Consider the following 26,368-nt stretch of genomic DNA (forward strand, 5'->3'; position numbering starts at 1 on the left):
TCCCAGGTACCAACCCACGCTGCATGTTCACCTACCTTATTTCGTATACTTCTTGCATTGAAGTATACACACTTCAAGCCACTTTCCTGTTTACAGGCACCCTCCTTTGAAATTGATGCCATGTTCCTAACCTCCCTACACTCCAGGTCCTGCACCCTAAAGCTACAGACAGAGTCCACCTCCATCTCCAACAGTCAGTGCAGTATTAAAGGGAACACAGAGTGTCAATCTTGATTAAGACCAGAGGGAGGACTTCAATTTTGTGGTTCAGAGGTCAATGTTTGATAATGGAGGAGACAGCAGAGAGAGGTTTCAGAAAGCAAGGGACAGGGCAGTAAAGCAGCTGGAGTTAATGCTGTATTCCAAGATGATCTGGACTATTGAGCAGTTTTTAGTCATCTGCAGGTGAGTGTTTTAGCATTGTGTAAAACCACAAACCATCATATTTAGGACAAAAAATTGTTTTCATTTACTTCAGAAAATAAGAAATAGTTGCTAACACCAAATAAACCAAAATTTTAGAAATGAATGATTTGGGCAGAGAAACAAAGTGCAACAACAAAAACAGAAATTGCTGGAAAAACTCTGCAGGTCTGGCAGCATCTGTGGAGAGAAAGCAGAGTTAATGATTTGGGTCCAGTGACCATTCTTCAGAGCTCATTGGAGTTGAGAAAAGATTGGTTTACAGTATATGCTGAAGATGGGTAGTAGGAGTGGAAATTGGGGGAGGAGTGAAGGGTAGATGGAGATAGAGCTCAGAGAGAAAGAGAACAACAGTTGGACAGACAAAGGAGTGGGTAAGAGTCAGCCTGGGAGAATGAATAGTTGCTAATGGGGATCATTACTGGCTGACAATGGTTGGCTGTGGTGACAGCCCATCTGATGACAAGTCTAGCGTGTTGGGGTAAGGACATGGGAGAAGTTGCTTAGCCCTAAAATGATCAAACTTGACATTGGGTCGAGAAGGTTGTAGGGTTCCCAAGCAGAAAATGAAGTGCTGTTCTTCCAATTTGTGCTGAGCTTTGCAGCAAGCCTGAGACAGAGGTGTTGGCCAAGGAACATGCTGGTGTGTTAAAATGGCAGGTAATTGGAAGCACTGGATCATTTTTGCTGACAGAACAGAGGTGTTCAGCAAAGCGGTTGCCCAGTCTGTGCTTCATTTCCCAAAACTGACTTATATTTTGAGCAGCGAATACAGGAGACTAGATTGAATGAAATTCAGGTAAATCACTGCTTCACCTGGAAGACGTCTAGTGCCTTGCATAGTGATGAGGGAGGAGGTAAATAGCCAGGCATTGTACCTTCTGTGATCACAAAGGAATGTGGGACATGTTGGGCTTGTGAGGTGGAAGGGACCCAAGTGTCCTGGAGGGAACGGTCCCTGCAGGAGGCTGACAAGGGAGGGGAGGGGTTTATGTATCTGATGGAGGCATCCCGCAGGAAGTGGCGGAAGTGGTGGTTAATGATCCTCTGGATGTGGGGACTGGTGGGAATGGCAGGTGAGGATGAGATGAACCCTATCGCTGTTGTGGGAGGTAAGAGAGGGAGTGAGGTCCAAAATGTGGGATACCTAGCTGAGTGTTTGTCAACCACAGAGCTGGGAAATCTTCCATGAGGAAGAAGGTGACATTTTGGAGGCTCCCTTGTCGAAGTTGGTATGATGTGAACGAATATGATGGAAATGGAGGAACTGTGAAAATGGAATGGGGTTACAGGAAGCCCAGTGCAAGGATAGATAGTCAAGGTAACTGTGGGAGTCAGTGGATTTATGGTGGAAATTGGTGTCCAGCCTATCCCCTGAAATGGAAACAAATGCTAAGGGAGGAGTGAGAGATGGACCAGGTGAAGGTGACAGAGGGATGGAAATTGGAACTGAAATGGATCAACATTTCCAATTCCGGATGAGAGTGGGAAGCAGCATCAATGGTATGATCGATATAATGGAGAAAGAATTATGGGTGGGGGCCGGAATAGGACCTGAACAAGAAATGTTCCATGTACCCCACAAAGAGACAGACATAACTGGGGCACAAGTGGGTATCCATAGCCACCTGTTTGACCTGAAGAAAATGAGAGGAGTTAAAAGAGAAGTTATTCAGAGTGAGGATGAGCTCAGCCAGGCAGAGGAGGATGGTGATGGATGGGAACGGTTCAGGCCTTTCTTTCCCCAGGAAGAAATGGACAACCCCGAGTCCATCCTGATTGGGGACAGAGGTGTAAAGGGAGTGCACATCCATGGTGAAGAGGAACTGGCTGGAGCCTGCAAACTGGAAATTCTGAAGTGTAAGGCAGAAGAGGAATTGTGGATGTACGTGGGCAGGGACTGGGCAAGGGGAGAAATGAAAAAGAGTTGAGGTAGCTACTATCCTAGCTACAATCAGCTGTGACAGAGGTGACTGGACCCCAATGTTAATTTTGCTTTCTCTCCACAGATGGTGCCAGACCTGCAGAGTTTTACCATGATTTTTGATTTTGTTTCTGACTTCCAGAATCTGCTCTTTGCTTTTTTTGTTTGGAAATAAAATGCAGATGTTTTATTCAAATGTCACTCTTGAACTCCGAAGATCACTAATACATTATGGACACATATATACTACTGTGTATTCCTAATTCCACCCTTAAAAACAGTCTTGACAAATGGAATAAAAAGGACTTGCATTCATATAGTGCCTTTCACATCCTCAGGACATCCCAAAGCTGTTTATAGTCAGTCAGTCTTTAAAGGACTCATTGGGACAAATCATCTCCCGTGCCACAATTACACTCTATGGTGTAGTCACATGACAATATGTAAAAGGAGGAAACATGGTAAACCAATTTACAGTTAAGATTCCACAAACAACAAGGTGGCATTGACCAGACAATTTGTTTTTAGGTGCTGTTTGAGAGATAAAGAGAGAACCTCAGATTAACATCTCATTGAAAAACAGCCAAACTCTCCAAAAGGTGCACCAGTACTAAACGGTCAACCTGAACTTGATGCCCAAATCCTTGGAGTGCCACCTGAACCCACACCTTCCAATTCCAAGGGGAAAGTACTACCCACTCAGCCTTGGCAGGTATTAGAGCTGCCAGGCATCACATTCCCTTTCCTTTTATATCAAAACATGCTGCTTGACATTCTGAGAATGTCTAGTCCTCTGACCCAACACACACAACTTTGCAGTTCTAGTACAGAACAACGGTGGCCAAGTGGCCTCTTTATGTGCAGTAAATTTTCTGTTTCTATGTTGCCCCTTGAGATGGTTTATGCACTGTTTTTCTTTAGAGTTTTACTTCCTTGTCCCATTTTTAAAATCCTCTGAAAGATAATTCCACAATTCTGTGCTCCCAGACAGTAAACTACACTTGTAGGGAGAGGGGCAGAGAAAGACAAAATGCGAAAACTTTAGCCTTGATTTGTCAATCCTGTCACCATGAATGTGACACTCCACTTGGATCAATCTATAATTGATTCTTCACCCAATCCTTCTCATACAGCCATGACTGGCTCTGCTACATTATTCAACTTTTATGTTGTGCCGTCTTCCACCAAGGCTTGAAAATGTATTTCAGTCTGATCTATGAACCTCTTCCATTCACATTTAATATGTCAGATCAACACACAACCTTATTTCCCTCAGAATACGAGTGTCAAAAACAACCATCTCAATGCAGATCTATGATGAAGAATGTTGATCTTTACATTTGATGTAAGGAGGTGATGATGTAGTGGTAAACCACTGGACAAGTAATCCAGAACCCCAGGTAAAGGTTGGGTTACGTGGGATTAAATCACACCATGGCAAGTGTTACGATTTGAATTCAAAAATTAAAAACAAACTCTGGACTGAAAAGCTAGTTTAATAGCTATCATGTAACCACAATCAATTGTCATAAAAATCCCATCTGGTTCATTAATGTACTTGAGGGAAGGAAATCTGTCATCCTTCCCTATATGTGACTCCAGGCCTATAGCAACGTGGATAGCTCTGAGCTTGAGGATAGCCGATAAATCCTGGCCCTAGCCAGCAACATCCCTAACCCATGGATGAATAAATGTAACTGGAGTCTAATTCTTCAGGGTCTAATAGATAAGGCTCCAACTCTCTTCAGACTTAGCCAAAATCACAGTCCAATTTCCTGAATATTTCACATTCCATAATCTGTGTCTGCTTTATTATCAAGTTACAAGCCTCAGTGTGTTGTCCTCGGAGGAGGAAACTACCTGCTCCACATTGTCATCCAATCAAGCCACAAAATGATTGGCTGGAAAATGTCCAATCAGATTTATCTATGATGGCCCGACTAATCAAATGACCCTGTTCTCACCAATGGGGGTTGGTTATCTGGAACAGACTAGCACAGAGTTAATTTCTTAAGGAAGTGCTGGAAATTGGGGAGGGGAAGGCAACAGATGAAACTGTGATGTAATTCGATGCAAAATACAGGGTCGAAAGATAAGGCCAGTTTAATCATACATTTCTTTTTTTACCTCTTTTTTGACAGAAAGTCCAATAGAAACTGCCACCACCGGTGTTCTAAAAAAGAGAAGTCAGTGTCACAATTCTGTTTGATTTAATAATGTCACTTTACAAAGTAAGAGAGAGACACACAATTGCTGGCCTAATGGGGAAACCTAACTGATATTCAGGTGGAAAAGTGACTGTTTCCTTGCTTTGCAGTTAAACTGCTATTAACACTGTTAGTTCACAAAAACATGCAGCTTTCCAATACCCAAACTTGTTTCATAAGATGTTAACCTCATTAGAATTTAACACTCCCCCCGCCCCCCTTCATACTATATCAGCTGGGGCTCAGTTGATTAGAGACAAAAAAACCTGCAGATGCTGAATTCTGAGGTAGATAAGCAGGAGGCTGGAAGAACACAGCAAGTCAGGCAACATCAGGAGGTGAAGACGTCAACGTTTCAGATTTAAAAATCACACAACACCAGGGTTATAATCCAACTGGTTTATTTGTTTATAGTCCAACACCAGGTTGGATAATAACCTGGTGTTGTGTGATTTTTAACTTTGTACACCCCAGTCCAACACCGGCATCTCCAAATCATAACATTTCAGATGTAACCCTTGGAAGGATCACGCCCGAAACATTGACATCTTCACCTCCTGATGCTGCCTGGCTTGCTGCGTTCTTTCAGCCTCCTGCTTGCCTACCATGTCTCAGTTGGTAGCATTCTCGCTAGTAAGTTGTAGTTCAAGTCCCACTCGAGTACAGATTCTATTCTAGTATTCCAGCATAATATTCCAGCCACACTGTCTGAGACTCCATCTCTGGTGTGACATTAAGTGAAAACTAACTGCCCCTCTCATGCTGAAGATTCTGTGGCACTTCTTCAAGGAGCAGTTCTTTCTGGTATTCTGGATAATATTTACCCTTTAACTAGCACCACTATCTGCTTTACTATTCATGGGACTTCACTAATTACAAACTTGCTGACACATTTCATACATTACTATGGTAACTACAAAGTTCCAAAGTACCATGTTGGCTATAAGTGTGCGTTGGAATGTCCGGAGTTAATGAAAATGTGCTATATGATTGCAAGCACTTTTTCTTTGCCAACTCAGTGTTACAATTACATCTTCATAGCTTCTGTGGAATCAACTTCTTATATTTGACATTTGCATTCTTCCTGGTTTTGTATAAAATTCCACAAATAGTAAAGTGGTAATAATAATTCATCAATCTCCATGACAGGCTAGGAATTAATTTAATGGTGAAGACAGCACCAACACATCTACACATCATTAACAACAAAGGACAGATACTTCCTTCTTTAAGAGTCCTCACATTCAACACAGAATAGGAAGAGCCTTCCTTAGAACTGTCCATACTGCCTCTCCCAATCTGAGATATTTTGCCACAGGGAAACTGGTATGGATGTTGCCCTATTCACGAAGGGCTGCCTCCAAGTTTAGCAGTGGATTTAGTTTGTGGGTGCTCATTTTAAAAATACAAACCACCTGCCTAAAATGTTGCCAACATTTGTTGTTTAACACATTCGAAAGCAAACATTTCCTTCAGTTAATGAACATTAATTTTTCACTTAGAGGGTGCTACGTGTATGGAATGAGCTGCCAGAGGATGTGGTGGAGGCTGGTACAATTGCAATATTTAAGAGGAATTTGGATGGATATATGAATAGGAAAGGTTTGGAGGGATATGGGCCGGGTGCTGGCAGGTGGGACTAGATTGGGTTGGGATGTCTGGTCGGCATGAACAGGTTGGGCCGAAGGGTCTGTTTCCATCCTGTACATCTCTGTGACTCTAAGATGACAGAGTGGAATTATGGTCATTATGCAATGGCATAATATTCCTGTACAATATTTAAACATGGACACATAACACAGTTTGGTGTGTAAGACAACCTTTTTTTTTAAGAAACATTGGAAATAATCTTTTGAAGCTCAGATTATACCCATGTACAAAGTTACATGTTCCATCGATGGGGTCTATAATCCAAGTGGGGTCATCAGTCAGAATGCACTTTTCACCAGCTGCAACAGATTCTTCGCCAATAAATCTGCAACAAGAAGCTGAATTCAATTAAAAATGGCAACAATGCATTGGGTTTGTCAATCCAACTGTATCTTACATAATGACCAACTGTTTGTACTGGAGGTTTCTCAGTCAAATGGCTCAAAACGAAAACGAAGCAGTGCTTTGATCAGAAGGGATCTTTCATTCGATTTTCCTGCACCTTTCAAAAGGGCCACCAAAACTGAGAATTCAAGTTGTAACAAATTTGTTTTGTCACGTTATTACTTTCGTTTAATGTTATAAATGTTTATCCAGCTAACCGTAACTTTACTGTTAAATGATATGACTATTCAATATTGAAGTTGAGAGTGTGGTGCTGGAAAAGCACAGCAGGTCAGGCAGCATCCAAGGAGCAGGAGAATCAACGTTTCAGGTATAAGCTCTTCATCAGCCCAAAACATCGATTCTCCTGCTCCTCGGATGCTGCCCTGCTGTGCCTTTCCAGCACCACATTCTCAACTCTGATCTCCAGCATCTGCAGTCCTCACTTTCTCCTATTCAATACTGAAGTCAGTTATATCGTTCTTTAAGTAAGAACAGAACACAAAAAATCTGCATAAAAACAGTCACGGCTGTCAGTCAGACTTGGTGAATAGAGGATATTATTACTTAGCTCAAAAGAAGAGCCACATTGACTCAAAACATTAACATGGCTTCTCTCTCTGCAAGTACCGTCAGAATTGTAGAGTTTCTTCAGCCTGTGCTTGTTTATGAATAACCCAGTTTCTTTGGTGTTTTTAAACAAGAATTAACACAACAGTAATAAATTGAGAAAAACAAAATACTGTAGATGCTGGAAATCAGAAACAAACACAAATACAAAGAATGCTGTAGAAAATCACGTCAGGAAGCACCTGTGAAGAGAGAAACAGAATTAACAGTTCAAGTCCCATATGACTCTTCTACATTTCAAAATTAAACTGAAAGCCTGTAGTAGGTAGAAGTGGGTACTGCAGATGCTGAAGATCAGAGCCAAGATTAGAGAGGTGCTGGAAAAGCACAGCAGGTCAGGCAGCGTCCGAGGAGCAGGGAAATCAATGTTTTGGGCAAAAACCCTTCATCAGGAATGAGGCTGGGACCCTTGGGGTGGAGAGATAAACGGGAGGGGGGTGGGGTTGGGGAGAAGGTAGCTGACAGTGCAATATGTGGATGGAGGTGGGGTGAAGGTGATAGGTTTGAGAGGAGGGTGGAGTGGATTGGTGGGAAGGAAGATTGACAGGTGGGACAGGTCAGGAGGACAGTGCTGAGCTGGAAGGTTGGAACTGAGGTAAGGTAGGGGGAGAGGAAATAAGGAAACTGGTGAAGTCCACATTAATGCCATGAGGTTGGAGTGTCCCGAGGCGGAAGATGAGGCGTTCTTCCTCCAGGCATTGGGTGGTGAGGGAGTGGCAGTGAAGGAGGCCCAGGTCCTGCATGTCCTTGGCACTGTTGCAGGGGGAGTTGAAATGTTCGGCCACGGGGCAGTGGGGTTGATTGGTGCAGGTGTCCCGGAAATGTTCTCTGAAAGCCTGTAGTGTCTAGCTACCATCTAAAGCTAATGTGATCCAGTTATACTGAAAATAAAATAAATAATGAATTGCAAGGAAAGTAACCACATTGGGGTTGTGGTGATATGGTCAGTGTAACTTCAATACAAACAGCACAGGATTGATTAGTGACAAATTGCTCCCACTCTCTATGCTGAATCTTCCCTTGCCAAAACTCCCCAATGCCATGAAGTTGAGTTTTAAATATTTTCAAATCCAGCACTCTCACTTTCCAAATATAATGAGGTTGTGTTTCTACTGGTTTGTACCAATAATTTCAGGGTAATTTCTGGTGCAAAATATTTCGGCATTTTTAAAGCAAGTGAATTACACCCATATCCGCTTAAGTTTGTATCTTCCCACTTCCCCCTCGGTGATTAGTGACTTAATTTGCCACATCAGGCCCTGCCTACAAAATTGGTGCCTCCCCCCTTTCACCCCCAGACCCTCCCACGTAGACAAGAGTGTAGAATCACACATAGGTCAGTATGGACAAAGCAATAACTACCCTAAAGGTCATTAGTGATCCATATGATCTTGTATGACAATATTAATAGACAAAATAAGAGCAGAAGTAGACCATTCAGCCCCTCGAGCCTGCTGTTTCATTCAATAAGATCAGACTGAGCTGTTTGTGTTTCAAATTCCATATTTCCATCTACCCCAATACTCTTAGATTTTTGTTAGACTAGGGAATCAATCTACTTCTGCTTTACAAATACTTAATGACCCAACCTCCAGTTACCTTCTGTGGTAAAAGTCACACAACACGAAGAGAAAAAGAAACACTAAACTCTGCCCTGAAAGGGTGACTCCTAATGTAAAACAGTGGCCTCCAGTTCTGGATTCCCTCACAAGAGGAAACTTCCTTTCCATGTCCACATTAAGACCATTGAGGGTCTTAAGCTTCAATCAAGTCACACCTCTCTCTTCTAAACTCCAATGCAAATATGTCCAGCCTTCCTACCTATCATCAGAAAAAACCCCATTCATTCTTGATATTAATCTTGCAAATCTCCTGTGAACTTCCTCCAATGCATTTTCATTCTTCAGTATTCAAGATGTGAACTCACTAATCCCCTGTATAACTGAAGAATAACATCCGCAGACTCAATATGATCATTGCTCATCTGATATTCCTCAACTCTACTTCTTGACCTTTCCCCATAACCCTTAATTCCATTACTGTTTAAAAATCTGTCTTTTTCAGCCTTGAGTATACTAAATAACACAGCCTCGACAGCCCTTAGTGGTAACTTGTTGGCCTTCTTGATTTTGTGCTGTATCGGTGTACTAACTTTCTGATTATGCAGCTAATATTCCTCATGTACCTCAAAATTCCAGAGAGTTGTTCATCATTTAAGTAATACTCTGGCAGTCTTCCTGCCAAAGTGAATAATTTTATATTTACCCTCAGTATAATTAATCTGCCAGATTCAACCCACCTCATGTGCAACTTCCTCATGTCTTTTACACAACATACTTTTCCACCTATATCTGTTGTCTGTTAGCTACCATACCTTCACTTCCCTTATCTAAGTCACTGATGCAAACGGTCAACAGTTGAGGTACCAGCAAAAACACCCTTTCTTTTAATTAGTTCACAGGACGTGGGCATTGCGGACTGGGCCAACATTTATTACCCATGGCTAATTGTCCAGAGGATAGTTAAGAATCAACCACATTGCTGAGAGTCTGGAGGCCAACGTAGGCCAAACCAGGAAAGGATGGCAGATTTCCTTCCTTAAAAGACATTAGTGAACCTAAGGGAACTCTCCCTCATCATATCCTATCAATGAGACACAGAGAGACCTGGTTCTACCCCCTCTGTTTGCTGCCAGCCATCCAAACTTCTATATAAATATGTTACCTTCTGTATCATGAGCTTCTATTTTCCCCAATAACTTTGATGGGCATCTGATCAAATGCCTCCAGAAATCCAACCACACCATGTCTCTCTTTTGATTATGTGCCTTTATCCAAAATAGTGATTCTCCCACACCATATACTCTCCAGTTTATGAAGCATTCAGTCTCTTCCTTAGGCTTGTTCAATTTGATAGTACAATCCCTACATCTCTTGGGGCATAAATCTGTGAAGTATTGCAACGGTGCCTCTGCCAAGGAATCTTCTGAAGCTCCCTTTTGACGTAAGGTCAGGACATGTCTCTGAATTACACTGAAGCAACACACTTTTAAAGGTCCAACCCACCTATGGATATACATTATGTAAATAATAAATATATGAGGGATGTTAGACTGTTTGGTCAATGCATACCTAACTCCACCACTTTATAATCTTCTCAAATACCTTTTATGGCTGCAAATATATCAGTTTGATTGTGATGTGCAAGGATACTGCTTCACCGCACAGGTCATGGATGTAGCTGTAAGCTGTAAGCTGGTTTGCGGAGGGTGGAGAAGAAGTTTTTCTCCCTAATTATGATCATAAGCCCACTGCAATATTCAGCTGCAGAGTCGCAACATCACAGCCGTACATGTTTGTGCATGGAATGGAAGTGGGCAGAAAAAAATGGTTCCATGTCAGACAAAAGGAGCAAAATTCTCTCTCTTTTTCAAACTAAGGCTCAGAAATGCTACCAAGGCTGCAGGGAGTTTTCATAATAAATAAAACTTCCTCATATTGCAAAACATTTACCAGTATGAAGGCAGCAATTTAAAATGGCATTAACAAAAGCAAATACTTAATGTAACATTTTCACATTAAAGATACTGGGGCAGAAAGGAAACTGGTTATTCAATGCAACTGCTTTGGTCAAGAGTTGTAAATTGTTAAGTTACTGTAGCATATGTGCAACATCAAACTGAAAGCTCATTTCCTCCCAAAAATGAAATAAACTTCATTTTTTTGGAATTTACAGAAACATGGTAATCCATTAATTATACTTTTTTTTGTCAGAATGCTCATTTACGCTCAGAAATCATGTCAGCTCTGGTCAACCATTAACCAAACTGCACAACTTCCAACAAATATAGTCCATACAGTATTAAAATTTCTTAATTTTTACAACGAACAAATTCAAACAATTTCACATACTGGTATGAGAGCAGGGACTTGAAACCATCAGCTATTGGCACAGGAATGGACTATCCAGCTTTCCCTGCCATTCATGTTGGTCATTGCTCATCTGTACCTCAACATCATTTACCTGCTGTTGATCCATAAAGCATTAAACAAGTAATCCAGAGTACAAGAGTTCAAATCCCATCAACGTTAGCTCATGAAAATTAACTCAATCTATCTGGTAGCTGTAAGCCAGAAATAGAATAGTTGAACAAGCTTTTTGATAAGGATCCACGTGCTACACTGGTCAGGAACTTAATGGTCCATGGGGATTCAAAGAAAAGTTAGGTCCAAAATATCTCACAGCCAGGAACTAAATGGTTATGAACAATGAGTCATTTTGCAACTGAGAAAGACGGTTTCCAGTGAGGTTACATGAGGCTCAATTCTAAGTCTTTTAGTTATATATATGGAACAATTTAGAATTAAATGTAGGAGACATGATCAAGAAGTTCACAGATGAAACAAAAGGCATGTGATTAATAGTGAAGAAGGAAATTATAGGCTGCAGAAATAGACTGGTCAGATAAATAGAAAAATAGCAAATGGAATTCATTCCAGAGAAGAGAGAGATTGGATATTTGGGAACAGAAAACAAGGCAAAGAAATACTCAATGAATATTAGAATACAGAAAAGGTTGGGATAGCAGAGAAACCCGATAGATTCTTTGATAGGAGGTAACAGACCAAGTAAATAAAGTGAGTTTAAAATCATGCAAGATACTTTCCTTGATTAAAACAGGAATAGAATATTGTATAACATTACATTTCCGAAAGGTTGATGTTGAAATTGATGATGTAATAGCCTTTTACTGGAGAATTGGGAAATTTTGCATTTAGATACCAGCACATATTTGAGCTATAGGGAGAGGTTGTATAGGCTGGGGCTGTTTTCCCTGCAGCGTCAGAGGCTGAGGGGTGACCTTAAAGAGGTTTATAAAATCATGAAGGGCATGGATATGGTAAATAGACAAATTCCTTCCCTGGGGTGGGGGATTCCAGAACCACAAGGCATAGGATTAGGGTGAGAGGGGAAAGATATAAAAGAGACCGAAGGGGCAACCCTTTCACGTAGAGGGTGGTATGTGTATGGAATGAGCTGCCAGAGAAAGTAGTGAAGACTGATACAATTGCAACATTTAAAAGGCATCTGGATGGGTAAATGAATAGAAAGGGTTTGCAGGGATATGGGCCGGGTGCTGGCAAATGGGACTAGATTAGGCTGGGATATCTATTCAGCATAGACGAGTTGGACTGAAGGGTCTGTTTCTGTGCTGTACATCTCTATGACTGTGATTTTTGACTCCAGATAGGTGTAGTTATGCCTAATGGGTTAATATTAATCATAACTACTGCAATTGTAAAAGACAACATTGTTTTCACTTATGAGACTATATTGCAAATTGAAGTGGAATGTGGAGTTCTATAAACTAGAATACAAGAAAGTTTTGCAAGTTAAAGGTGTTACATATTGTTGAACTGTGGAATAAAATGTTACTTTTTTTGAAGCGGTAAGGGAGAATGAGATGGAAAGACACTAAACACTGATCGGTTAAATTGCAAAGAGTTAAAAAGCTGCAAATGTCAAGAGCAGCATGGCGGGGGATTGGGGAATATCAGAGGACACAAACTGAAATGGTCTATCTCTTCCTCTCTCTATGTGGGAAAAGACAGTAAATCCAAGAAAGCTCATTAGGAAGAATTCATACAAGACCCAAGTTCACTTTCTCAACCATCATTGTTACAAAAATGAAAAGTACCATGAAAAAAGGAATTTTCCACTTTGTTGATCTTTGGTTTACCATAAGTACATTCTTTTGCACCCATGGCATATGGTTAAAACATTTATCTTTCGCCTGTGTTAATCATGATTAAGTGTAGTTGCAGTTTTGAAGGGGTAAAGTTTAAGTTGCATAAATTAGAAAAATGTTTGATTTACTGTTCCAGTTAAAGTTAAGAATATTACATTAAAGAAAGTTCTTTCCCTGTTACCAAAAATACCTGACGTGAATTTCTTTTGTCCTAAGGTAAATTATTCCTTTTGGTTATTGTACTTTTTTTGGGGTGACAGCTTGTGGAACAGTGCGGCATTCTTGTGTACTCTTTCCAGTGAAATTGTGACACTATCATGCAATAAATGATTTGGAGATGCCAGTGTTTGACTGGGGTATACAAAGTTAAAAATCACACAACACCACGTTATAGTCCATCAGGTTTAATTGGAAGCACTAGCGTTCGGAGAGCTACTCCTTCATCAGGTGGTTGTGGAGTGTAAGATTGTAAGACACAAAATTTATAGCAAAATAAATCTTATACTCCACAACCACCTGATGAAGGAACAGTGCTCCGAAAGCTAGTGCTTCCAAGTAAACCTGTTGGACTTTAACCTGGTGTTGTGTGATTTTTAATCATGCAAAAAACTACACCTTATTATGAAAGACAAATGCCTCTTCTTGTTAAGACTCTCTCAGTGACAATGAGAAAGAAGGATGGGTGGCAGCAAAATATGCTAATCACAAGCCACCAGTGGTTGTTACCCAGAACCCAATATGATATGGTGATCATCGGTGGCTAACGTTGCTGAAGTACCTCATGATACAATAGTGGAGTGATTCCATGCTACTGGGGAAAATAAAATTCTGAAGGCAAATTAATTTACAGTTAATCAGGACACAGACGATTAGCAGCTGAAGCCTGTAAACCAACAGGCAATCAGCAGCACTCCAGAAGAAACCTTTACCTTGTAAGGGACAGAAGGAAAACAATGCGAGTAAGGAAGAAAGTAAATGCTAGCCACACTGGGAAGAGGCAGACTCCTTAAATAAAAAGGGTCTGAGAGAGTTAGAGATCCTCAAGGGCAAGGGAAAACTTCACAGTAAAGGAACAAAAGACGGAGTTGGGAAGGAAAGAAGGGAAAGGGAGCATTCACCCTTCAAAACCAAGTACCACCGACATTTAAGCAGCAGGCTCAAAGCATATCAACAGTGTGCAGAGTAATGGACAGAAAATTACTTTATACCAACAGCATAGTGTCAGGAAAGTAGCATGTTTTCAAGTGACAACTTAAAACGACTGGGGAAAAAAAAGTGTTTAACAGAAGAAGGTAGTAAGAATTGCAAGGCTTTTAGAAGACTGGGACACACAATCTAAACTGGGTTTTCAGTAGGAAAATCTATTAAGGCTCAGCCACGGAAATGTATTAAAAAGAAATTTGCAAGGAGAAGTGCTTTGGGCGTGAAAATTGAGAAAACATCAATTTTGCCCATGATGAAGGTGGGAAACTACTTTAGAAGGTGCTGAATCACCATTTTAATTGTTAAAGCAGGAAACCAAGACACAGCCTGGTCATTTAACACAGGCTAAACCTAGAATGAAGTAACAACAGTTTTTCTCGTTAATTTATTTAAGTTTAATGCTTTATTGGAAGAATTTCATATAGTGTTATCAAAATACTGATTTTGAAAGTTTATAGGCAAAGAAAAGACATTATAAGAAAGTTTAAAAGTCTGAAGAAGCTTCAAGGCAACAGAATTTTGCCAGCATTGATTTAACATAGGGGTTCAAGATTTAAACCAATAGGTTAAAGTAGCATTAGAATACTGTACATTTAAAACAACTTTCAAAGGAATAGGAATAAACAAACATATTAACAATAAATGAATGGATAAATAATACTTCTAAACCAAACAATGAATAAAGGTTGCTCAAATAAATCAGAATGATTAGATTAGATTCCCTACAGTGTGGAAACAAGCCCTTCAGCCCAACAAGTCCACACTGACCCTCCAAAGAGTAACCAACCTCGACCTACTTCCCTCTGACTAATGCACATAACACAATGAGCAATATAGAATGGTCAATTCACCTAACTTGGACTGTGGGAGGAAACCGGAGCATCCGGAGGAAACGCACGCAGACACAGGGAGAACGTGCAGATAGTCGCCCGAGGCTGGAATCGAACCCGGGTCCCTGGTGCTGTGAGGCAGCAGTGCTAACCACTGACCCATCGTGCCGCCCCTGACTGACTCCTTGGAACCCAGACCAATGTCCACAATTTTGCGACTCAATCAAAAGAAAGCAAATGCCTAGTTTTAAAACCAGGACACTAAAAAAAAAATCTTCAAATAAAAAAAAGATCAAGAGGACTAGAATACTACAAGGAAGAAAACATTTGTTCCAACTGTGCTATTGTCCTCAACGTTGGATAGTCATGAAATTAAAGCATCCCAAATCAATATTATGGACAACTATCTAAATTAGCCGGGAAGAGTTCACCTGTGAAGGAAATTAGGAGATTAAGGGATCTCCACATAAAAGATAATACACCAAATACTGGGTTCAGCAGGAATGATATTCTCTACAAAAGGACATCTGAGAGATAAAACACTTCACTAATGCAGAAACGATTTACAGAAGAATGGTCCATGGTCCTTAAGTCAAAGACCTCCCAATCCTTCAATTCAGAAGGGAATGTGCTTTGGAAGAACTGAGCAACATCCGGATATCCTGCGATTATGCAGCGGACACTTGTGGGCAGTTGTTTGGGGTGGGGGGGGGGGGGGGGGGTGTAACAGTAAATGGAAACTGTATAAATGTTGATAGTAAACAGCTTGGGGAGGGATGTTATATAAGATTATAGTTTTGAAAGTGTTAATGTTGAAGTTTCATTAGCTTTTCCCAGTCTGATGATATAACAGTCTTCTAGTGGAGAATCTGGCAATTTTGGTCCAGCTTCTAATGGAGACTGACATGCCATTTATAGATGTAAGTTTGCTCACTGAGCTGGAAGGTTTGTTTTCAGACATTTTGCCACCATACTACGTAACATCATCAGTGGGCCTCCGGTGAAGCGCTGGTGTTATGTTCCGCTTTCTATTTCTGTGTTTAGGTTTACTTGGGTTGATGTCATCATTTCCTGTGTTGGTGATGTCATTTCCTATTCTTCTTCTCAGAGGGTGGTAGATTGGGTCCAAATTGAGGAGTTTGTTGATTGATGGTATTCCAAACGGAACTCTATCAACAAACACATCGATTTGGACCCAATCTACCACCCTCTGAGAAAAAGAACAAGAAATGACATCACCAACCCAAGGAAACCTAAACACATAAACAGAAAGAGGCACATAACACCAGTGTTTCACCAGATGACCACTGATGATGTTACCTAGTATGGTGATGAAACGTCTGAAAATGAACCTTCCAGCTCAGCAAGCAAACTTACATCCAGAACATCAACCTGAGCTACAAATCTTCTCAAAACTTGCTAATGCCATTTATAGTTCCTAATTGTTGTAATAATGCTGAAACATTCATGCCAATTGCACCTATTCCTATCATGCTTTCCTACATCTAGCTGTGAAAGATGGTATCTCTTCTCATTCGTGTTTGATTATTTGCCACTGATAATTAGACAGGACTTAGACTCAGCAGATTAACAGGTCCAGGCAGCAAGCTGTGGAGTGGGTCTCTGTGCCCAACTGCCTACCCTTCTTTGTGGTTACACCCGCACTTGAGTGTCTTATGTGAGGGAGCATGCCCACAGACACAATAGTGGCTTTTAAAGAACAATGGGCACTGCAGAGCCTGGCCATCATCACCCAGGCAACCATATTCTGATTTAGTAAGTTCCATTCATCAAAAGGAGAATGTTGCAGCGAATGACGGCATGGTGGGACAGTGGTTAGCACTGCTGCCTCGCAGCGCCAGAGACCCGGGTTCAATTCCCGCCTCAGGCGACTGACTGTGTGGAGTTTGCACATTCTCCCAGTGTCTGCGTGGGTTTCCTCCGGGTGCTCCGGTTTCCTCCCACACTCCAAAGATGTGCAAGTCAGGTGAATTGGCCATGCTAAATTGCCCGTAGTGTTAGGTAAAGGGGTAAATGTAGGGGTATGGGTGGGTTACGCTTCGGCGGGTCGGTGTGGACTTGTTGGGCCGAAGGGCCTGTTTCCACACTGTAAGTAATCTAATCTAATCGAAATAAGCCACTCTTACAGGAGCCCAATAGGATATAGCATATTAAAACAGCGAGGTTATGAAGAACTATACAATAAACCAGTTAGCCACACCTGGAGTATTGCACACAGCTCCAGTCACCACATTGCAGGAAGTGTGTAGTTTAGGCTGGCTCTTTTAGCCAACACATTCTAGGATTTCCATGTAACTAATCAGCATGAAAGCCGCCAGACTGCTGGGAAAAAAAAATTGACTAGTTTATTAATGAATTGATTCACCAATCATTGAATTTGATAATTCTATCAAAGTCTTAATTGGACAATCAGACTTTACTCAGTGATGCTCAGTGTGAAGTTTTATATATTTGCTGTTGGTATGTTGTTGGAACCTGTACAGTTAAAATAATTTTACAAATGATTGGCTTTCAACAAGATAACCAAGATGCTGAGATTCAATTCCTGGTCTCAATTAGTGAGAGATGGGCACCGTAGGGCGGTGGAATGGTTTATCTCCAACCTCACTTGGATTTTGTTCCCTCCCTCACTTTGTCTGATGTCAGCATTGGCCTTAGGCTTTGCTTGTCAATGCACATTTAGCCACGTGGGTGTTTTCCTGGTGGTGGAAAATAATAAAATCTATTCACAAAGGATTATCTTTTCTTTTCTTTATCTCACAATACGTAAAAAATACACACACATATATAAAAAACGCATGGGTGATCTGACAAAAGAGGAAACTAAAGGGCACTATTTGGCGCTATTAAAAAAAGAAAGAATAAAATAAAGCTCAAATATAAAAAGGAGTCTACAAATGGATATAAATTGAGTGAGAAGCAGTTCACCGAAGGCTCATTTGAATGATTCCTGGGATGAATTGATTATCATATGAAGAAAGGTTGGGCAGGTTGTGCCTGTACTCATTGGAATATAGGAAGCTGAGAGATGTTAGAAGTCCATAAGACATACGAGCAGAAATTAAGTCTGCTCCACTATTCAATTATGGCTGATAAGTTTCTCAACCCCATCCTCCCGCTTTCTCCCTGTAACCCTTGATCCCCTTTGACAAACAAGAACCTGTCTGTCTCCATCTTAAATGTACGGGATGATCTGGCCTCCACAGCCTTCTGTGGCAGTGAATTCCATAGATTGACCACTCTCTGGCTGAAGTACTTTCTCCTGATCTCCATTCTAGAAGATCTTTCCTTTACTTTAAGGCTGTGCCCTCGTGTCCTTATCTCTCCTACCATGGAAACACCTTCCCAACATTCATTCTGTCCAGGCCATTCAGTATGTTTCAATTAGATCCACCCTCACCGTTCTAAACCCCATCATGTCTACACCCAGAGTCCTCATATGTTAAGCTTTGCATCCCTGAGACCATTCTCTTGAACCTTGTCTTTACCCACTCCAGGGCCAGTACATCCTTCTGAAGATATGGGGCCCCAAAACTACGCACAATACTCCATATTTGGCCTGACCAGGGACTTATAGAGCCTCAGAAGTACATCCCTACTTTTATAATCTTTATTGAAATGTATATGATCCTGAGGGAACCTGACAACATGGATGCTGAAAATATGCTTCCCCTTATGGAAGAAACTCGCATTAGGGACCAGATTCAAAATGAGCAATCTCCTATTTAAAATGCAGAGAAGAAGAATTTTCTCTTTCAAAGCATGAGTCCGTGGTATTTTCTTCTCCAGAGAGCAGTGGAGGTTGGATCATTGAACATTTTTCAGGCTAAGTTAGACAGATTCTTGACTAACAATGGATTTCACTGACACAGGGAGAAGACTGGCAAGTAAGGTTCAAGCTACAGACAAATCATCCATCATCTTATTAAATAGTGCAGCAGGCCTTTAGGGTGAATACCTTACTCCTGCTCCTAACTGTAATATTTGCTCATAATGTCCGCATCCAAACTATTTTGCACCAATCTGGGATTGGTCACTTCAATATTCATTTGCTGAACTCAATATCAAGCAACACCAAGTAAACAAAAGGCAATAAACTTTTGCACTGATGGCTTTTAAAATGTTGTGCATTATTGTAATGGTCTCTCTCTCTCTGTCATTCTCCCCTCAGGTTGATTGCTGTGACTAAAGCACTGTCCTATAAGAAGATTGAGTTGAATGTACTTATTGTCACCGGAATTTAGAAGAATGAGAGGCGATTATCTGGAAACAAAGATTCCAAAAGAACTGGATAGGGTGGGTGCAGTGACGTGGTTTCCCCCTGGCTGAAGGGCCTAGAAATAGGGATAACACACTCAGGATCAGGGCAGGTTATTTCGGACAGAGGAGGAGAAGAATTATTTTCACTCAAAGGAACAATTGTAGGCCATTCATCCCCTCAAGGCTGTTCCACTATTCAATGAGATCATGGCTCCATATACCTACTTTTGGCTCAAATCCCATAATACTTTTGCTTAAAAAGTCTTCAGACTAAAAATTAACAATTGATCCAGCATCCACTGTTGTTTGTGAAAGTGTGTTTCAAACCTGTACCACCTGTGTGTAGAAGTGTTTCCTAACATATCTGGCAAATGGGACTAGATTAATTTAGAATATCTGGGCGGCATGGATGAGTTGGATCGAAGGCACCATTTCCATGCTGCACATCTCTATGACTCTATCTTCTGAATGGTCTGGCCATAATTCTCAGGCTCCACCCCCAAGTTGTAGAATCTCCAACCAGCGGAAGTAATTTATCTTTATCTACCCTGTCTTTTCCTGTTAGTATTTTGAAGACTGCAATCAATTCATCCCTTAACCTTCTAAGTACTAGAGAAAACAGATTTAGTCATAGAGATGTACAGCATGGAAACAGACCCTTCAGTCCAACTTGTCCATGCCAACCAAATATCCCAAACCAATCTAGTCCCACCTGCCAGCACCTGGCCCATATTCCTCCAAACCCTTCCTATTCATATACCCATCCAAATGCCCTTTAAATGTTGCAATTGTACCAGCCTCTACCACTTCCTCTGGCAGCTCATTCCATACACGTACCTGCGTGAAAAAGTTGCTCCTTAGGGGTCTTTAAATCTTTCCCTTCTCACCCTAAACCTATGCCCTCTAGTTCTGGACTCCCCCACCCCAGGGAAAAGATTTTGTCTATGTATGCTATCCATGCCCCTCATAATTTTGTAAACTCTATAAGGTTGCCACTCAGCCTCCGACGCTCCAGGGAAAACAGCCCCAGCCTGTTCAGCCTCTCCCTATAGCTCAAATCCTCCAACCCTGGCAACATCCTTGTAAATCGCTTCTGAACCCTTTCAAGTTTCACATCTTTCCAATAGGAAGGAGATCAGAACTGCACACAATATTCCAACAGTGGCCTAACCAATGTCCTGTACAGCCGCAACATGATCTCCCAACTCTTGTACTCAATACTCTGACCAATAAAGAAAAGCATACCAAACGCCTTCTTCACTATCTTACCTACATGCAACTCCACTTTTATGAACCTGCACTCCAAGGTCTCTTTTTTCAGCAACACTCCCTAGGACCTTACCATTAAGTGTATAAGTTCTGCTAAGATTTGCTTTCCCAAAATGCAGCACCTCACATTTATCTAAATTAAACTCCATATGCTACTTCTCAGCCCATGGGCCCATCTGATCAAGATCCTGTTGTAATCTGAGGTAACCTTATTCGCTGTCATTTGCAAATTTACTAATTATACCTCTTATACTCGCATCCATTGTTTCCTAATTTGTATAATCTCTCCCCGTAGTCCAGGTATCCTTTTGGTTATAGTGGGTTATGGATCTTTGGAATTCCCTGCCCCAAAGGGCTGTAGGCACTCAAACAATGAGTATCCTTAAATTTCTGATCAACAGCTTTGTAAATTATATGGAATCAAAGGAATGGGATGGACAAGTGTACTTGAGGCGGAATAACAGTCATGACCTTATTGAATGGTACAGCAGGTTGGAAGAACTTTAGGAACATCACTAATTTCATTTTGCAGCTTCCACTGGTTTGAAGAGGTAAAGCTATCGAACCGGAGAATAGTTTTTTTTATAAAAAACATAGTTTTCCCTATTACCTGAATTAAGTGAGTTAAGCAATTGAACAATTCTGGTCAGTGAATATTGCATTTGCCAATTGCTTGCAAACATACAATGCAAAAAAGACTTAAACTGCAATCCCTTCCAATAACTTGTTTCCACCAATGCTGTCATTGAAATGATAACCATAGAAAGGAGGCTGAAAATTTAGACATTAGTAAATATTACAACAATTTTGAAATTCACCAAGCACTTGTTTCAATGAGTAAAGATTGGTCTGTTGGTCAGCCAAAGCTTCATTTTCTTTGGCGAGAGTGTGATGCTGGAAAGACACACCTGGTCAGGCAGCATCTGAGGAGCAGGAGAATCAGCGTTTTAGGCACTAGCCCTTCATCAGGAAGGGCTTATGCCCAAAACGTCGACTCTCCTGCTCCTCGGATGCTGCCTGACTGCCTGTGCCTTTCCAGCAGCACACTCTCGACTCTGATCTCCAGCATCTGCAGTCCTCACTTTCTCCAGCTTCTTTGGTAATACTATTGAATCTGCATCAAATTTGGGGAAAGGACAAAAACAGAGTTACACCATTTTTGGGACCTAAAACTGTCAGTGAAAACCACATACCTGTGTGAAGGAAACTTGTTGCTTAGCGTTGAGATGATAAGATTTTCAACAAGCTGGTCTGTTTCAGTTACGAGGTCTGCTGCTGAGGACTTAGTCTGCACTCGCTTTTCACTTGTTAATGCTTCCCTAATTATCTTTGAACAAAGATAAGGACATTATAACAGTAACTTGCTTTTACTGTTAGATTAAATTACATTTAGTACTCTCCTCCTACACTGCACTTCCACACCTCAGGAAATTCTTATTTTGAATATGTATACATATTTTTAAAAACAGGCAGACACTCAACATTCGGCTATCAGCCAAGACAAGTCTTTTCCTTGAGCAAGTTTGTTCCAAAGCCAAACTTGGCTGAATTACTCAATCTGTTCAAATGACTCTGTTCACTCTGGAACATGGCATTTTCTCCATCTGAAAAAAAAATCCATTGCAGAAAGAGGGAAAGAGCTATGAAGTGGCAGATCTGCATGAAGATGCCGCATAAAACCATGACTCATATTTAGTTGGCGAAATAAGGCTAATGGCATTTGACCACAAGAAGAAGGAAGAGGTGTAGGCCATTTGGCCCCTCAAACCTACTCCACTATTCATGGCTGATCTGACATTTCTCACGGCCAGTTTCCTGCCCATTCCCCATATGCTTGATTCTCCTACTGATTAAGAATTGATGTATCTATCTATCTCAGCTTTTGACACAGACTCTGCCCCGCAGCTCTCTGTGGCAAACAGTTCCAAAGTTTCTCTCTCATCATCTCAATCTTAAATTCACACCCATTAATTTTGAGACAATGCCCTCTGGTCCTAGATTCCCTTACGAGGGAAAACATCCTCTCAGCAGCTACTCTGTCAATCCCTCAAGAATCCTATATATCTCAATCAGATCACACCTCAGCCTTCTAAGTTCCAATGAGGAGAATCCCAACCTGTTTAACCTTTGGTCATAAGACAATCCTTCCATATCTGAATGAACATTCTCCGAACTGTTGCCAGTGAATCAAATACTTTCCTTAAGTAAGGGGACCAAAACTGCTCACAGCGTTCCAGCAGTGGTCTCACCCGGACCTTGTACAGTTAAAGTGAGATTTCCCTACTCTTATACTCCAATCCCCTCGAATTAAGGGCCAGCATTCCACGAACCTTCGTGATTACCTGTTGTCGGTGTGCTAGCCTTCTGTGTTTTGTGCACAAGTGACCCTAAGCCCATGATGCAACTTTTCTCCATTTAAAGTAATACTGTTCTTCATTACAAAATTAACAGCTTTGCATCCCCCCCCCCCCCATTATACTCCATTTGCTAACTTTATTGCTCACTTTTACCTAACCTTTCGATATCTCTTTTTAAACTATTCGTATCCCTCTCAGAACTTATTTCTGCAACATCTGCACATTTGGCTACAATACATTTTACTTCCTTCCCCCAAGTCATTAATATATATTGTAAACAGTTGTTTGCTGTTACTCATGGCGAAAATTATAGTGGCACGGATAAAGACAGATTCAGTTCACCAAAAACATTGTCTGAAATACACCCGTCTGCTATTCGTGTCACGAAAATATCTCACTCTCTGAAGGAGTGATACTGGGCTCAAAATACTAACTCACTGCACAGACGTTGCAAGACTTGTCAAGTTTCTCTAACTCTTTCTGTTTTCAACTCACTATCTGGCTTCAACTTGAGAGGCAATGAACAGGATAATATTGCTGTATGTGTAGGTAGATGAACAACTCGCTTCCCAATGTTGAAGCCTTAGGCTAAAATGAACAACTACAATTTTAATGGTATGATAACTTAATTATTACCAGTCAACCCCCCGTGAATTTAAAGAGCTATTATAAGTGTGGAATATCTTACGTTTTCATTGTTATTGGGTTTCTTTAAATGTAACCCTAAACATTAATTAAGAATGACCTTTTCTCTCTATTACATGCCTCCTGCATTAATAGAATTGTTATTCCTCCCTTTGTCTCTGGCTCATCCTGATTTGATACTGAATACAACAATTCTAGTTTTCTGAGGAAGGGTCACTGAAGCCGAAACATTAACTCTGATTCCCCTCCGCAGATGCTGCCAGACCTGCTGAGTTTTTCCAGCAATTTCTGTTTTTGATTTCCAGATTCCGCCGTCCTTTCCTTTTTTGGTACACATTGATGGGATGTGGGCTATGCTGGTATTTAATGTCCATCCCTAATTGCCCAGAGGACAGTTGAAAGTCAATCACATTGCTGTGGGTCAGGAGTCACGTGTAGGCCAGACCGAGGACAGCGGTTTCCTAAAGGACATTAGTGTACCAGATGGGTTTTCCAACAATCTGGCGATGGATTCATGGTCATCATTAGACTCTTAATTCCAAATTTTTTACTGAATTCAAATTCCACCCTCTACCACACAGGGATTCGAATCTAGATATCCAGAACATTAGCTGAGTTTCTGGATTAACAATCCAGCGATAATACCACTGGGCTGTCGCTTCCCCACTTCCATTTGCTGAAAAGATCAGGCTGATGAGATGGCCATAAAACACACTGGGAATCTGGGGCCTGAGAGTACAGGGCGGAGCAATGGTACCCCTCCCTCACCAAGTAGATGAAGAGATTGCTAAATAAACCGCACAAGAATACAGGAGGAAGTGGAAATGAGAAGGGGCAAATTCATTTTTAAATCAATTCCAGAAGCCCTGTTTCAAACTGTCAGCTGCACTCTCTCTGGATCATATACATTACATCGGCCACTCCTTGTGTTAGATTATAGCCGCTCCCATTAATTCCCAGAGAACTGAAAGGTTACCACCTTTTATCTCTAACAGCATTTCCACCTGAGGAAGCATTGGCCTGCTTAGCGAACCCCAAAACATGAAAAAGGACGCCCCTTAACCTTATGGGAAAAGGCGAGGCTGACCTTTCTAGCCTCAGTCGTCCTCGTAATTTCTCCTCCTCCACACTCTTCATGGAGACGGAGAATCCCACCGGGTGGTGGGGTGGCCGAACCCCCCCTCTCCTCCTCCTCCATGCTGGTGTGAAGAGGTTGAAATGTGGAACATGAACTATAGGGGACTGCAGTTTAATCTCAAGGTCTCTCTGACATTCAGTCGGACTCTGGGGATTTCTCAGGACTGACCGGTGGCGGAAGCAGTCTGCTCTGTGTTTTGTTTCTGGATTTAAACCAAAGAGGTTGTACCTCCTTAACGTTTTAAAACATTTGAAACGTGTTCCCACCACATTCCCACACTGGCTGACAATCCGTGCAGGCATGACTTAGAGAAGAAACGTTAATCCTGGTCTCCCACCTGAATTGGAAATGTCACTGGTATAACAATTCCATTTTCTTTCTCTTATAACACCCCCTCCCCCCCCATTTCCTTGGCCTATCAGTTGGTTACACAACACTAGACCTTGTTTCACGGGGTTAAAAATCAATTTCCTACTTCAAATTAAACTATCAGACCCACTTTTGTTTTAAAAAACAGCAGCGGCCTCTCAGGATATAAAGTGTCATTATAAAGACATCTCCTGCCTGGATCCGCTCCGGTTACTTCCCCCAGCCTCTGTGTACCTGGCCGGCTTCCAGGGCCACCTGTACCGCTGCCTTCAGATACTCTTCCAGCAGCTCCTCTCTGCTTCTCTCCCCCGAACCGGCCATTGCCTTCCCCTTCGCTCGGGCAGCTTGCAGAACAGCGAACCCCCCCCTCTCTACAGATATATCATACACACCAGTCCCTCTCTGCTGCTCTCTAGTGTGAATCACTGCAATGAACAATTCTCTCCGTATAGCTCACACCAATTTCTCTGTCGCTCTCCAGTGACTATTGCAACTGTAAACCTGCTCACTCAGAGATATCGACAGCCCATCGAATCTGCATAGCTCCTGTTTAAAACCCTTTTCCCAGCACTTGTTCCATAGTCTTACATGCCCAGCATATGGGAATCGATTCCCTACAGTCTGGAAACAGGCCCTTCGGCCCCAACAAGTCCACACCAACCCTCTAAAGAGTAACTCACCCAGATCCATTCCCCTACATTTAACCCTGACTAACGTATTAACACTATGGGCAATTTATCACAGTCAATTCACCTGACCTGCACATCTTTGGACTGTGGGAGGAAACCAGAGCAAACACACACAGACACGGGGAGAATGTGCAAACTCCGCGCACACAGTCACCCGAGGCAGGAATCGAACCCCAGTCCCTTATGAAGGTGGGAAGTTCCAGATTCTAACCACCCTTTGGTTGAAAAAATCCTTTTATCCCCTTTAAACTGCCTACCCCTTACACTCAGTCACAACTAACAATTATCTGCCAATGCAGTCTCACCCTCTCTCTGCTTTCTAGGTGTATTCCATAACAATCTGCTCAGTCACAATTGACAATTGTGACTCTCCCAATATTTCTCACACCCATCTGTTTGGTTGTCTCTCTCTGCTGCTCTCTAGCACGTATCCCAGATGGCAGCGTAATCACCCACTGAGTCAGGAATAGCAATCGATCCCTTCTCTGTCTCACACACACTGGTTGGTCTACCTCTCTCTCTCTCTCTGTTGCTCTCTAGTATGTCTCCCAGATGGCAGTCTGCCTACTCACTCAGGATTTGGAGATGCCGGTGTTGGACTGGGGTGTACAAAATTAAAA

At 41.6% G+C, this 26,368-nt stretch overlaps 1 protein-coding gene across 1 annotated transcript in view; it reads right to left on the minus strand.

The window, feature by feature from the left end:
- The window catches only part of impa2 (inositol monophosphatase 2), a 42,428-nt gene extending 17,005 nt beyond the window's left edge, over positions 1-25,423 (minus strand). The window contains exons 1-4 of the mRNA XM_043687741.1: positions 25,294-25,423; positions 21,744-21,877; positions 6,425-6,529; positions 4,475-4,520 (exon numbers count right to left, since the gene is read on the minus strand). Coding sequence (XP_043543676.1) covers positions 4,475-4,520; positions 6,425-6,529; positions 21,744-21,877; positions 25,294-25,380 — 372 coding nt within the window. The 5' untranslated portion in view covers positions 25,381-25,423. The remainder of the gene's footprint in view (positions 1-4,474; positions 4,521-6,424; positions 6,530-21,743; positions 21,878-25,293) is intronic.
- Between the last annotated feature and the right edge of the window lie 945 nt (positions 25,424-26,368).

The sequence above is a fragment of the Chiloscyllium plagiosum genome, chromosome 4 (genome assembly GCF_004010195.1).
Source record: "Chiloscyllium plagiosum isolate BGI_BamShark_2017 chromosome 4, ASM401019v2, whole genome shotgun sequence".
Lineage (NCBI taxonomy): Eukaryota > Metazoa > Chordata > Chondrichthyes > Orectolobiformes > Hemiscylliidae > Chiloscyllium > Chiloscyllium plagiosum.